Source organism: Abramis brama, assembly GCF_963993115.1.
Source record: "Abramis brama genome assembly, chromosome: 21".
NCBI lineage: Eukaryota > Metazoa > Chordata > Actinopteri > Cypriniformes > Leuciscidae > Abramis > Abramis brama.
The window spans coordinates 13,775,084-13,789,968 of record NC_139983.1 but is presented as its reverse complement, the minus strand read 5'-3'; the positions used below and the strand labels follow the sequence as shown (position 1 = coordinate 13,789,968).

The 14,885-nt window shown below is 35.0% G+C and overlaps 1 protein-coding gene across 2 annotated transcripts in view; it reads left to right on the top strand.

The window, feature by feature from the left end:
* LOC311072378 (zinc finger MYM-type protein 4) overlaps nt 1-14,885 on the top strand; it is a 35,477-nt gene extending 20,592 nt beyond the window's left edge. For both annotated transcript variants that reach the window (XM_084097351.1, XM_084097352.1), the window contains 16 exons: nt 179-329; nt 1,217-1,389; nt 1,625-1,769; nt 1,935-2,051; nt 2,140-2,183; nt 2,943-3,099; nt 3,216-3,346; nt 3,426-3,558; nt 3,652-3,843; nt 5,055-5,149; nt 10,627-10,771; nt 10,942-11,093; nt 11,229-11,343; nt 12,474-12,722; nt 12,839-12,962; nt 14,102-14,885. In XM_084097351.1, the coding sequence (XP_083953477.1) occupies nt 179-329; nt 1,217-1,389; nt 1,625-1,769; nt 1,935-2,051; nt 2,140-2,183; nt 2,943-3,099; nt 3,216-3,346; nt 3,426-3,558; nt 3,652-3,843; nt 5,055-5,149; nt 10,627-10,771; nt 10,942-11,093; nt 11,229-11,343; nt 12,474-12,722; nt 12,839-12,962; nt 14,102-14,312 (2,334 nt within the window). In that variant the 3' untranslated portion in view covers nt 14,313-14,885. The remainder of the gene's footprint in view (nt 1-178; nt 330-1,216; nt 1,390-1,624; nt 1,770-1,934; nt 2,052-2,139; nt 2,184-2,942; nt 3,100-3,215; nt 3,347-3,425; nt 3,559-3,651; nt 3,844-5,054; nt 5,150-10,626; nt 10,772-10,941; nt 11,094-11,228; nt 11,344-12,473; nt 12,723-12,838; nt 12,963-14,101) is intronic.

Sequence of the window (14,885 nt, the reverse complement as noted above, 5' to 3'; positions counted from 1 at the left end):
ATTGCTGTGGCTGAATCACAGACGTATTGATGTTCAGAACAACAGTGCAATTGCAAGTGTGATGTTACTTTTATAAAACACCTCTATAATAAGCTTCAGACAGTATTGGAAAGGTGAAATTATTATTTTGTTGTTCTTCAAAAACCGTTGTTAAAGCACCCTCTTTTTCTTCTCTTAGGGTCACGCAGGGTTGTTCTGTTCTCGAGCGTGTTGCGACACGTATAAGAGGGAAAGCAACGTGAAAGCTGTGTGCGAGTACTGCAAACTAGAGAAAGTAGTCAAAGACATCATCACATACGAAAAGCAGCCTAGATCTTTCTGTTGTGAAGGTTTGTCCAATCTCTTTACTTGATTCTTGATTATATCAGTGGTTCTCAAATGAAACAAAAAATGGAATGGCAGTCGTCTTATTCAGCCCATGTGATGCTTATTATTGGGCCCATGCCGTTCAGGTTAACATTAGGGGCTTTCGCACCAGGTAGTTATAGGAATTTTCATTTTCACTTTCATTTTTGGGTGAATTATCCCTTTAAGCGTGGCATTCAACAACGTCAACAACTCTATAGCGCAAAGGTTGAGAAGTGCCTGGACTTCAGCGTCTGTCCATCTATCTCTGTTTTCCATATTCATGGAGTAAGTATATGTAAAATTTAAATATGTAAAACCCTACTCTGAAGTAGGAGTTAATTTAGTATAACTAAAATCGGTCACACTTTAGTTTAGGGTCCATTTCTCACAATTAACTAACTATTAACTAGGACTTTTGCCTCAAACTCCTAATTACTGCTTATTAATAGTTAGTAAGGTAGTTAAGTTTAGGTTTTGGGTAGGATGTTGGGATGTAGATATGGTCGTGCAGAAGAAGTCATTAATATGTGCTTTATAAGTACTAATAAACAGCCAATATCCTAGTAATATGCATGCTAATGAGCAACTAGTTAATAGTGAGAATTGGACCCTAAACTAAAGTGTTACCCTAAAATCATTCCCAGTTCCTGTGGTAGGAACATGCCTAAAAGCGGGTGTTGGATCTTAAGGAAATTTACTCATTTACTTGCATAAAATAAGCAATTTAGTTCATGGTTTTGGTGGCCACTTGACGTACAATGAAAAAGCGCGAAGAAAAACAACTTTTCTAAATAAAGGTTGTTTTTTATCTCTTACTTTTTCCACATATATTTACTTGTCTTTCATTCTTTCGGTCTTCTTTTTCTAGGTTGTAAACTGCTTTTTAAGCATGACCTTGCCAAACGACATGGAGGTCAATGCAGGGTTTGTGCCTACTGTCAAAACATGACCCATAAAACCATTCAGAACTTCTTTGGGGGCAAACTGGAGGAGTTTTGCACAGAAGAGTGCATGTCTCTCTACACCGTGCTCTTTTATGAGGTTAGAGATGGCATTTATTTTTAATTTCTTTCTTCTTTTAGCTGTAGTTGTCCTTTATTTTTTAAAGAAAGACTCACAATCACCTGTTTTTAGTTGGGGTTAAAATTACATTGCGAATTGAGCAACAGCTTTTGCTTTTTGTTTTTAAGATACACTTGTTGAATTCTTCATATTGCCAGCGTTTTTTAATTGTTACTACTTTTTGCATCATTCCTGCATGAATTTGTTGTGTCAGATGGCCAAGTGTCACTGCTGTAAGAATCAGGGCTCACTAAAGGAAAGCCTCGTCTGGGATGGAACAACAAGGCACTTCTGTAACCTGTCCTGTTTGCTGCAGTTCTTTTCAAAGTATATTTCCCCTCATCAACCAGCAAGCAACGGTACGTCACCATGTAGTTCTACATGTAAAACTGTTGTAAAACTATGTAGTAGGAGGGCTACCAAATGACATTAACACTTATTTTAAGTTAAGAAGTTTCTGCTGTGAAATGTAATTTTCAAAACTGGTTTTATAAGGACTCACTCTTGTTTCTTTATCATTGAAGGTACTGTGTCTAATACCACTACAGTCCAAGCTCCGTTATCTTTGTCGAAGGACATGCCTGTTATTGGCGGTGTGGTGTCTCTGGCCTCCACATTACCTGGAAATACTGCTCTCACAGGTATTCATTTGTCATGTTTTATGTTTTTGAATTAAAAGATTTTGCTGTTTAATTCCATTCGTTTTAATGTAATTAATTTTCTTTGTAGGAGCACTACCTACCTCAAATGCCAGTTCAAAAAACATTGGGGAAGTAAGTAGTGATGCACGCATACATTGTGTTACAAAGTGTTGTATTAAATACATGCTAATGTTCAAACGTTTGGGGTAAGATTGCTTTTTAAAAGAAATTAATACTTTTATTCAGCAAGGATGACAATAAAATACATTTATAATGTTACAAAATATTTCGATTTCAAATATGTAATTTTGAACTGTATCAAAGAATAAAAGTGTATCATGGTTCCCACAAAAATATTAAGCAGCACAACTTTTTTTCCACATTGATGATAATAAGAAATGTTTTGTTTTTTTAATTATTCTTATTAAAATGTTGCTGTTTTTACTTGTATTTTTGATCAAATTAATGCAGCCTTGTTGAGCATAAGAGACTTCTTTCAGAAACATTATAAAATCTTACCCACCCCCAAACTTTGAACGGTAGTGTATGTAAAGATGCAAGTATCAAAGGAGACTCATGTAAAAGTTAAAGTAACTACTGGTAATGAGAACACTTTTCTTTAGTATTATAATACAAATAAAACAATAAATAAAAGACATAAATAAAATAAGATTTTAATGTATTAGTTTTTTATTCAGTTTTGCTATTAAAATTAGATTTGAGAATTGTGAAATTTCACTGGTATTGATATTGGCTACTAAAATTTTGGTTTTATTTCATTTTATTTCATTAGCTCTTTCCAAAACATGCATTTTTTTATTTTTATTTTTTCCAAAATGTGATTTATTTATTTTTTGACCCTTGTATGTAATGTTTTTTTTTTTCCAATAGGCCAGCACTCAAACTGATGCTTCAGTGGCTGCTATTCCATATCGAAGAATGTTGAAGAACAAAGCTCTCATGTGCAGACCTATTACTGAAGAGCAAGGCGTCCAGTGTGAGCCAGAGCCTCCAGTACCTCCAGTCCCTCCAAATATGTCTGAAAGAGGTTGGCCTTCCTCACTTTCACCATCACCCCTGCTAGAAGTCGTTATGCCGTACTATCATAAGCATTGCAAAATATGTTGAAATGAAATATTGTATTTACACTTTCTCCATCCACAGTGATAGATGAAAATGGAGAGACTGTGAGGTATGTGCCTGTGCCGGTGCCCATTCCAATGCCTGTCTACATCCCAGTGCCAATGCATCTATACACCCAGTACACACCTTTTCCACTGGGGCTACCTCTACCGGTATGTCATCTTTATTTTCTAACCATTTATTCTGTGCTATAGTTTAGAGCTCTTTTATAATCATGCTGATACCGTCCAGGTGCCTGTTCCTATGGTCATCCCCGGATATCAAGACACTGCTGAAAAGAAAGACACTAAATGTAGCCTGCCTGCCCAGAGCTCAGTGGAAGACGATGAGGTGGAGAAAGGAAAAGACAAGCCTGCGTTACTTGGTGCATAAATGTTTTGTTATTATTGGACCCGTTTGCTTATCCAAACCAAAGTACTTCAGTATTTGATTGTATTGGGTTTATTGCCTTGCACAGACCAGGGCAGCACTTACAGTGGCGATCTAGAGTCAGAAGCCAGATCGACACCCTTCAGCTGGGCAGATGCTGAGGATCCTGGAGCCACCGTGAAGCCACAGGTGGCATCGTCGGAACGAGAGGAGCCGACAGCTGCCCCTACCACGTCTTTGCCATCAGAACAGCCAGATCTGGAAAATGATTTTCCTCGCGGTAAGTTAAGATTTAAGAAATTTGTTTTAGGCCTGTAAATTGATTAAAATACATAGTTGGAATTCATCTAAACTATTTACTTTCTGTAATTAAACGTGACAACATTTTAACGATTTGTGCTTTTTGCAGTAGAGCAAAGAAAAAAAACCACTCTAGGGCTTTTCACACTTGAAATAGTTAACCCTGCGTCATTCTAAACCCAGGGTAAACTGAATCCTGGGTTATCTTTATTCACGTTTCACACTACTCATACTATACCTGGGGTTAACAATTAATCCTGGGTATTCATAAGCTGACATTTCACACTGTACATTCCTAAACCCTGGGTTAAAATTCTTATTTGCATATTTGCGGGCTTAGTGTCATTGATTGGATGAACGCAGCACACAACCTGTTTACATAAAAGCTCTAGCAATGCGCATCGAGTTTATACTGAATGGATACTTCGGACTATAAAGGTAAGACAAACGGGCTGCTCTTCACTCAAATTGTCGCGTTTTCTGTCAGCATTTGACATTTTTCCACTCAAATGCTGAATTTACTGTTTATATACAATGTGCAGTGTTTTTGTGACTGTCCAAATCCTGCAAATGTGTACGCTAATGGTTGTCTGTTGCTAAACATCTAGCTTCAACATTCTAACACCGCATCATTTCACACTGTACAAGTTTGGCACCGCAATATGGGGTTAATAGTGCAAGAGCGGTGCTAACTCTGCTCCGGAGCAGGGTTTAATAACCCCGGGTAAAAATCAGTGCTAAGTTAACCCAACTTCTAAATTACAAGTGTGCAAAGACCCAGGGTTAAAAGCTGTGTTTAGAACGATGATAACCCAGGGTTAAGCGCAGTGTGAAAAGCCCTACTGATAACAAGAATCGAATTTTCAGTTTTCCCTCACTTTATGGACTTAACCTTAATTTATAGAATGTTCTGTCATCCTTTTCATTCATGTTTGTACAGATGCGACTAATATTTCATTCTCGTTGAGCTTTGATGATAATCAATTAAAAAAGCAAATATTTTATTTTTGGATGCTGTACATAAAATGTCCCTGCTACAACTAATACATAATGGCATTACACATTTTTGAACAAACTATTGCGTTAATTCTTTTTTTGTTTCTTGCGTACAGATTTAGCAGCTTTTGACAGCTTTTCTGTTTTATCATTTGTAAAATCCCCAAAAATATTAACTTTCATGTCATTTCACAGCACCAACTGACCCTGGATCAGCTAAAGAGAACAGACTGGTGTTGACGCTGAAGAGACGTAAGAGGGGTAGAGACAGCCACCCTCCCAGAAAAAGGGTATGTAATCTGAACGAATCAGATTCCTGGCTTGTTGGAAAGACATTTGGCACAAGTGACAGAACAACCGAGAGTCCGCCACAGTCTTTTTGCAGTTTGGAAGGTTGAAGTGGGAAGTCTGTTGAAGTGGGTTGTTTCACAGCTTTTAAATGAGTGATAAAGACTTTCCAAAGTAAAAAATGAAGTGTTCACCAAAGGTTTAGAGAGGTTTTAAATGTCTTGGATTTTTACTAAGTAGTAAAGATTCTTGATTTCAGGTTTTTATACTTGACAGCATTCTAACTACAGATAGACTGTTCTATCTAGAAAGCTTAATTGTTTTTTAAAGGTTTTAACATTTCAGATCATTTTGGCTGTATCTATTATTTTCTATTGTCAAGATGCAGGATTGTTAAATGCTCCAAAGCATTAATTGCATTGGCGTCCATTGGTAGTTTGCAGTTTTGATCGTTTTAAAAACTTTGTGAATGGCTGATAAAGGGAATGATGTTTTTCATTTGTCAATGGAAAATCACAAGGTTGTTTTACTGTTCTTCTATAAGCTTTGTATTGTTCTAGATGTACCTTTTAGTTAATCAAGAGGTTGTGCAATAAACCATTTGAGTTTACATGGAGATGAACAAATGTAATTGTTGTTGTTGAGAATTGGACTAATTTGTGGGTTCTGGACATGAACAAAGTTCCCATTAAATTTTGGAAATGAAATGTTGTGGAGTCCGTGTCCACCTGGCTAAATTAACCCTTTCACGCATAGTGGTCACTACAGTGGACAGCTATTAAAAAAGCATTTTCTTGAATTTGCACGGGTTTTTATGGCAAAGTTGCACATCAGCCTCTTCATTGGACCCTGGTGCATCATCCTATAAATTGCAACCAAGTGGCAAGCCTTTGTGTTTTGATTTTTTCCCCCTCCAAACCAAGATGGCCAAGGGTCAGTCAGACATGCCAAGTTGCTCCGGAATATCCACCCATTCCTTCTATCCTAGGAGACTCTTGTAGGTAAAAAAAAATATTGCAGCATCAAGCAATATCTAATGAGTCATATCACAGTAAAATTTTCCAAGTTTTGATTTTAGATTGAGAGAAAACTCTGATTAATCACATGTCCACTGTAGTGGACGTCATGCATCAATTGCTATATTTCAGCTACAATTCATAATTATAATGTGAATATTGTTTTTGAAATTTAAAACTTAAAAACTTAATCTGCAGTGACTTTTTTTTACTGTAAATAAATGTACTTGCATTATTAGAATGTAATTTTCATTGACATCAAAAAAAGTCATGTGATTACATAATGTCTGACACTTGTAATGCATTACTTTACTTGTTAGATAAAAAAGTAATCTGATTTCGTAATGCATGTTATTGTAATGCGTTTTTTTACTCATAACATCAAAAAGTAATCTGATTACGTAATGCATGTTACTTGTAATGCGTTTCCTTACTCATAACATCAAAAAGTAATCTGATTATGTAATGTGCGTTATTGTAATGCGTTTCCTTACTCATAACATCAAAAAGTAATCTGATTACGTAATGCGTTTCTTTACTCGTTACATCAAAAAGTAATCTGATTAGGTAATGCACATTACTTGTAGTTAATTACTTGTTAGATCAAAAAGTAATCTGATTAGGTAATGCATGTTACTTGTAACACATTACTTTACTTGTAACATCAAAAAAGTAATCTGAATGCGTTATGCATGTTACTTGTAATGCATTACCCCCAACACTGATCATTTCAGATGAGATTGAAAAAAACGTATTGCTAGGTTTTCTCAGAGGACTATGATAGAAATGTGCATGTGCATCTTGAACATAATCAGAATTATCAGCTAATAAGGGTAAATCTCCATACTCTGGTGCACTGGAGGGAGCATCTGAGTGGTTTCCACAGTTGTACCTTGACAGACTGTAGAAAATTCTGATGGAATCACGTCCTCATGTTCTGATATCAAAGATACGCGAAGTGCAACTTGTATGAAGTTGTTTGAAGCCTTTGCAATATTTTGCATTTATATTTTTTGTATATATTTTATAGTTTTCACATGATTTCATATAATTGTATTTATTAGTTTAAATTCACATACTTTGTGTTTGATTATTGTCTTATATTTAATATAGTATATCTTAAGTTTAAACCAACCGCATGCTGTCCACTCAAGTGGACATCTGAAGATCTCTTTGAAAAATTTGTAAAAAAATAAAATAAAAATCAATTCTTGTTTTTCATGCCCTAAGAGCAATAAAAACACATAGGAAAAAAATCCTGACTGAGGTTATCATAATTCATGCATGAAAGGGTTAATAAAATTATGTCATTATTATTCCTGAAATTATGCACTACGCCATTTTGGCTTCAATGAAAAAAGAATTAAAAAACTCGAAGAAAAATATAAATCCAGTCCTGGTTTTGGATGTGTTAAGAAAAAAAAGAAGAGTAAAACTGTCTGTAAAGCTAAATGAAACTGCATTATAGAGGATAGTTCAGCCAGAAATGACATTTACTTACCATCATATAGTTCTAAACCTGTATGATTTCTTTCTTCTTTGAAACAGATGAACTCTAATAACATTTAATTTGTGGGTGAGATGTGTCGTGTGCTGAAATTAAACATGTAGATGCCATAGTCCCATCATCCCCTGCAGACTGTCGCTCATTACAGAACTTTACTAGGTTACTGACAGAAATAAAACTCATTTTTAAAAGCTTAAAATACCGGCTCCAATTTCTGTGTGAGCTTAGCTGAATTTATAAAGAATTGGTCATATTCCTATTCTTATTGTTTAGGGTTTTGGTAGCCCACAAGTGAAAATTGGAAAAGAAACAACGAGAGCTGCATGATTAATCTTTAAAAGATTGCGATCTCGATTCAAACACCCACGCGTCATTCCAGTCTATTAAAACTTTGACAAAATCACACAAGAACGTTCAAATCTGCACTGTCACTGACCCAGAGAAAGCAATTATCATGTATATGTATAAAAACAGGTTCACCAACAGTCTTTTCAAATACACAATATCCTTATTTCTGTGTTACAAATATTCAAGTACTGAGATAAAAGTTTATAGTTCGGATATGAACACTGATGTCTACGGAAGCAATCAAAATAGAGCAAACTGCCTTTTGAAAGTACCTTGGCGCTTCAAGTAACGATTATATCAATTGCATTGTTACACCAGTAGGTGGCTGAAAGTGACTTAAAAATATGTATTTGTCATTTGAATAATAATTAATTCAAGAGATTCATTCAAAAACGCTGATTCATCCAGTAATGAAACAGGTAAAGTCAGAACCTCTGGTAAATTGCATCTTATTTTGTTTAGTTGTCTGTTCAGAATCATGATCTCTGTTTGGAACCAAAAAAAAAAAAAATCGTGATTCGCAGTTTATGCAGAATCGTGGAGCTCTAGAAAAACTGAACTGAATGGTTTGATATATCAAATCTGTCCCAAATTTAAAGATTTTTATGAACTTCAGGAGGAGTTTGGAAAGGTAATTTTTTTTAGAAAAGAAGTTTGGAAAATCTAGCTGGAAATTTAGAGCATGCAGTAAATTAAAAGTGCCAATAAATTCTAAGTGGCACTAGAGAAGAAGTCAGATGGAGACTTTAAAATTGCCACCAGAAATCTTCAGGAATATTGCTCTGACTGGAAATAAAATAAAAAGGGTGCACTGAGAAGTGTGAAGCCGTCAGATGGCAGTTAGGAAGGTTCGTAATATCCCTCCGGAGGAAACCTGGCATATAGGACGGAGTAGCTCGTTTAAAGTGTGAAGCTGAAACGCTTCAGGAACTTTGTACATAACGCAACAAAGCCAAATACAATGAGACTGAATGCAGGCCAGATGGGGACCGAAGAAGCTGAAAGAGAAGGAGATGATGATGATGGAGGAATGGTTGCCATGGAGCTTGCTGCAGTTGAAGAAAGTTGCCATAAAAGGAGATGAATGTGTCGGCATCTGTCAAAATGGTTGTTGCATTCTGAAGTGTCTGTGCCTGCTTTACAAGAATCGGATGTTATTCTTTATTTCTGTCATGCAAACTCTGACATTTATTTCAGTATTATTCCTCTTGAGGCATCATCTTTATTTGTCTTCATTCATTCAGTCTAAAATGCATTTTATCTGTAATTGTTTATTTACATATTTAGTAAGAATTCAGTATAATCTTCTATTTATATTGTCATCATTATTTATATGATCAATTTTTTTGTTGATTCTGATGGGGAAATCATCAGAATAAGTTATTTGGATTCTTTTTTTTCTTGGTTGAATAAAAGAGAAAGTGAATCAACAATAATTGGGGAGGGGTCTTGTATCACCCTGAAGTGGTTTATTTTTTGATAATGACTGGCTTACTGTACATTTATCATGATTATTACACAACTACTTACCAATAAAGTAAATACATGGAGATGAAATACTGATTTGAGAGTCTGTTTTTTCTTGTAGCTGAAACAGAAAACAATCATCATAAGATGAACACTGAAACGATATTAATAAAATAGTTAGAATTTATTATCTGCAATGCAAGTTACTTTTTCTATGGACTAGTCAGATATTGGAGCTGCATGATTAATAAATTAAAAATTATGATTTCTTTCTTCATAATTCTGAATAAACAACTAAAATTTTTTTTTTTTTTAAATATTTGCCAGAGGTTCTGACAAAATGTTAATTGCTGCAGTCTATTAAAATAATATTTAATTTGAATAAAAAAAAAAAAAAAAAAAACGGTTTAATGAATGATTCAATGACTCAAAGACTCAAATTGTTTCATTACTGGATGAATCAGTGTTTTTGACCAAATCTTTTGAATGCTTCAATGACATTTTTTGTCACTTTTCGCCACCTACTGGTGTAACAATGGAAGTGATACAATATTTATTTGAAGCATGTTACTTTCAAACCGTGATTTACTTTTATTTTGATCACTACTGCAAACATCATTGTTTATATCCAAACTATACACTTTTAGATTTTACTTTAGGCAACACAGATCTGAATGTTCGCTGTGATCGTACTTGTCAGAGGTTTAATAGACACAGACGAATCCTTGTCATTTAGGAATAAGATTGCGAGGGTGTTTGAATCGAGATTGCGTTCTTTTAACGATTAATCGTGCCGCTCTATCGGCTATCAGGTTTTATCTACAATTTAATGTCTTTCACTATTTTAAATGATAGTATTGTTTTAGTATTACTTAGATATTCTTATGGTATTTGTTAATATTTTTGAACTAGCTTTCTTTTTTTTTCTTTTTTTATTATCAATTAGCTTCATTTTACCACCATTTGAGCATTTAAACACATTTTATTTCAGTTAGTATTCTAAAGAGCTGTTTAACAACATATTTTCAGATATCGCGTGCACTCCATTGGTTTTATTGGGCTTGATCTTTTGTAAATGTGAAAGAAATGTCATGTTTCTTTGTTGTGTTGCAATAAAACTAGTGTTTTGTGTCTCATTCAGGGACGTAAGCGATCTGGAACGGATACAGCAGGCAGTGTTTGGCTTAGTACGTCCTGCTCGAAGCTTAACCAAATGTACGGAGTCGAAGCTTGGGCCAGCTGGGTGAAAATGAAAACGGGACAAAGTGAACAGGAGCAGGAGTCCGGTAAGTTCACACATATGGGTCAGAACATGGAGTCGTTCCCTCTCCGTCTGCCTCATGACTCACGCAGCTTGTGTCATTGGTAAAGGTCATTGACACAGTTGGTGCGTGACATTGCGCTGACCCACCATGTGTTTTAGCAACTTTTTCTTCTCCCACTGTGTCTTATTCAGAGGGCCCCATGACTGTGAAGGTGGATTTGTTGCAGTGCACTCCTGCAGATCTCAGTTTGGGTCTGTGTCGTTTCATCAAGGAGGTCCGCAGGCCGAACGGCAAGGCGTATGAACCCGACAGCATCTACTACCTGTGCCTGGGCATTCAGCAGGTTTGAGAATAAATTAAATCATTTGCCTTTAAATTCAGTACCTTTGCTTCAAATGAATGTAATTACATGTAAAAAAAAAATTTTTTTTGATACATTATATATTTTTAACATACTCTGTCTTCAATCAATTCTTAGTGCCTGCTTGAAAATGAGCGTCTTGAGAACATCTTCACAGATTCACTCTATAGTCAGTTCATCACTGACATCACCACACTGCTGAAGGACTGGGGGAATACATTGCCGCCTGGAGGTAAATCTCTTTTTTTCCAAAACGACCTTGTTCTGTCACCATCAATTATTTTTTTTGTCATAGATACTATATATAAATATATATGGCCTGTTCACATAACCAAAGCATATCACCCAACAAATCTAGACTAACTACTGACACCATATCAATAGCTCCGCATCTAACTGAAATGCCAGTTCTGGGCATATTATATTAGCATATATATTAGATGTTTACAGTATTAATAAGCATAAAATAAGCATTTTATTATTTGTACGGAAGTCTAACCGTTTACTTGTAAAGCTGATTAGCTTAATACTTTGAAATGTCATGTGTGTTATTTTTATACTCCATATAAAAGGTCAAGCATTTTTGTAATTGTATTTTCGTACATGCAGTTTGACATCATTTTAATTGAGAGAATACATGGAATATTTGTTCTTTTAAAACCTTAATATATTTTAAATGCATCTGAAATTGGTAAAAATAAAAAATATTTTTTTTTAACCTGAAATCTTTTAAGGTGTTGAAACAAAAACAGTTCATTTACACTTTCAAAAGTTTGAGGTCAGTAAGATTTTTTTTTAAAATTAATATTATTTTCCAGCAAGGATGTATTTAATTGATTAAAAGTGACAGTTAAGACATGTATAATGATACAAAGACTTTTTATTTCAAATAAATTATGTTTTTTAAACTTTCTATTCATCAAAGTATCCTGAAAAAAAAAAATGATGGTCAAAAGTATGAAGCAGCCCAACTGTTTTGAACATTGATGATAATCATAAATGTTTCTGGAGCAGCAAATCAGCATATTAGACTAATTTCTGAAGGATAATTTGACACTGAAGACTGGGTTAATGATGCTGAAAATTCAGCTTTACCAACACAGGAATACATTATTTTAAATATATATTAACATAGCAAACAGTTATTTTAAATTGTAAAAAAAATATTATCTGTATTACTGTTTTTACTGTATTAAAAAAAAAATGCAGCCTTGGTGACAGAAGAGACAATACTAGCCCTGAACTTGTTGTGTACAAGACAAAAGTTTATTCTTCACCAGGAGAATTTTGTTCTCTGGTACAAAATTTAAAATCCCCTTGTGTTGTGAATAGGCTTTTAAGATGATCATGATGTTTCCACAGGATATATACACTCGCGGGTTGAGGAGGAGTACCTTTGGGAATGCAAGCAGTTGGGCGCTCTATCTCCTATTGTTCTGCTCAACACGCTGCTGTTTTTTGGAGCCAAGCTGCTCAATCTCAAAACGATTGAAGAGCATCGACGCCTTGCATTTGCCAATGTCACCCACTCCTCAAAGACCACCAAAAATGGCACAACCTCCTTTCTTCGGTTCAGACTGCCTAGCAAGGAAGAGGAAAAGGAAAAGAAATGTAAGGGCTGTGCTGAAGATGCAATGACCACAATGTGTTTGAATCATTACAGAGCTCCTAGTCATGTGAGCGTGCATCTGTGCTCATAATATTTCTTGTGTTTATTGAACATCCAGCACCGGCTGTTAAAAGGAGGAAAGAGGAAGAGATGGTGGAAGAGGAGTTTTTGGAGATGCCTGAGAATGTGGAGAACCCCTTACGCTGTCCTGTCAGACTCTACGAGTTCTATCTCTCGAAATGGTGAGTGTTATTTTAAAGGATATAATGGTGAGTGTTATTTTATAATTTATTCACCATCATGTCGTTCCAACCCTGTACAACGTCTTCCATGACAATGCAGCAAAAGTAGATTTTTTTACTGCCAAATCTTATTGTTGGTTAAAACTATTAAAGGGATAATTCACCCAAAAATTTAAATATTGTCATCATTTACTCACCCTCATGTTGTTCCAAACCTGTATGAGTTTCTTTCTTCTGCTGAACACAAAAGAAGATATTTTGAAGAATGTCGGTAACCAAACAGTTGTTGGACCCCATTGACTTCCATTTTATGGGAAAAAAATACTATGATACCATCAACTGTTTGGTTACCCATATTCTTCAAAACATCATCTTTTGTGTTCAGCAGAAGAAAGAAACTCATACAGGTTTGGAACAACGTGAGGGTGAGTAAATTATGACAGAATTTTCATTTTTGGGTGAAATATCACTTTAAAAATAGTTAAAAACTAAAACTGGAATAATTTTTTTAAGCTAATAGAAATATAAAAAAGCATATAAAATGAACTAAAATTAAAATGTAAACTAAAATAAAAATATCACAATAAAAGCTAATTCAAAATACTATAACTGTATAAAAAATACTAAAATAAAACTGCTGCTGAAGCTTTAAAATTACATATGCTGAATATGGCTAAGGTTGGACTCCATGACATCTGGTTACAAGAAATCAAGGCGTTTAGCACTAAATGCGCATGCATTTTAATCTCATAAAGGGTTTGTATGGCATCAGAAGGAATATAATGACAAATAATAATGACTTTTAATAATAAAATGAACTACTTGTAATGCTTTTTTCCATTTTTTGTTGCATGGAAAAGAGCAGTTTGGATTTTCAAATCTCATTTTGTGTTTCACAGAATGAAAATGACACACATTTGAAATTTTTGAGTGAACTATAATGTGTTATATTACTCTCTACAATCTTGAGACTGAATTTTGAATTACAATTCTGCAGATTCTTGAATGAAGCAGCTTGAGTTCTGCACACAAAATGAGCCTCGTTCAAATTGCTCTTGCTTGAAGGAGAAGAGTCACTTGTTTGGTCTTTTTCTGGTTCTTTTATTAAAGAGATATCCTTTGTAATGTTATCATTACAGCTCAAACTCCGTGAAGCAGCGTCCAGATCTTTTCTACCTGCAGCCCGAGGCGTCCTGCAACCCCAGCAGCCCCGTGTGGTACTCAGCCCAGCCATTGGATAGCACCATGATGGAGAGCATGCTCACACGAATCCTAGCTATACGGGACATTCATCTGGACTCTAAGCATCAGCAAAAGTACCTGGACTCGTCAGATGAAGAGAGCTCTTAATTAGAACCTACAAACTTTGAGAACTTGCTTTGAAAAAGAACTAAAAAAACCCATCATGATGACCAACATTTAATGACATCTACGTATTACTTTTATTCAGACGGGAATGGGATGAAAACAGAAATGAAATTGTGCACAAGCTCAACAGACATTCCTTAAGTCATCTGTTCTATCATGAATGTTATAGACCTTTAAAATGAAATTTGGAGGGAATTGTTTGGTTTTTAGTCACAGTAGATATTGTTTCTCAGTATTTAGTATTATTTAGTGAAAGTTTTTTAAGTTTAAACATTCATCATGTCATTGTTGGTAACCTTTGAAAATATATGAATTCTCAGATGAATGGCTGGCTTACTTCTGGTAAGATTTGTAAGGTTTCCGTTGATCTTAACATGTTTTCTGGACAATTGCTACTTTGTACACTTATTGACATGTAAAGGAACATTCACTCTGAAAATGTTCACAACAAGAAGTCATTTGTTTTCATTGAGAATTGGTGAATTGAGCAACTCTTGGCGATGCTACAGATTTGTGGGAACACTCAGATATGTGACAGTAAAGCTATAAATCTCA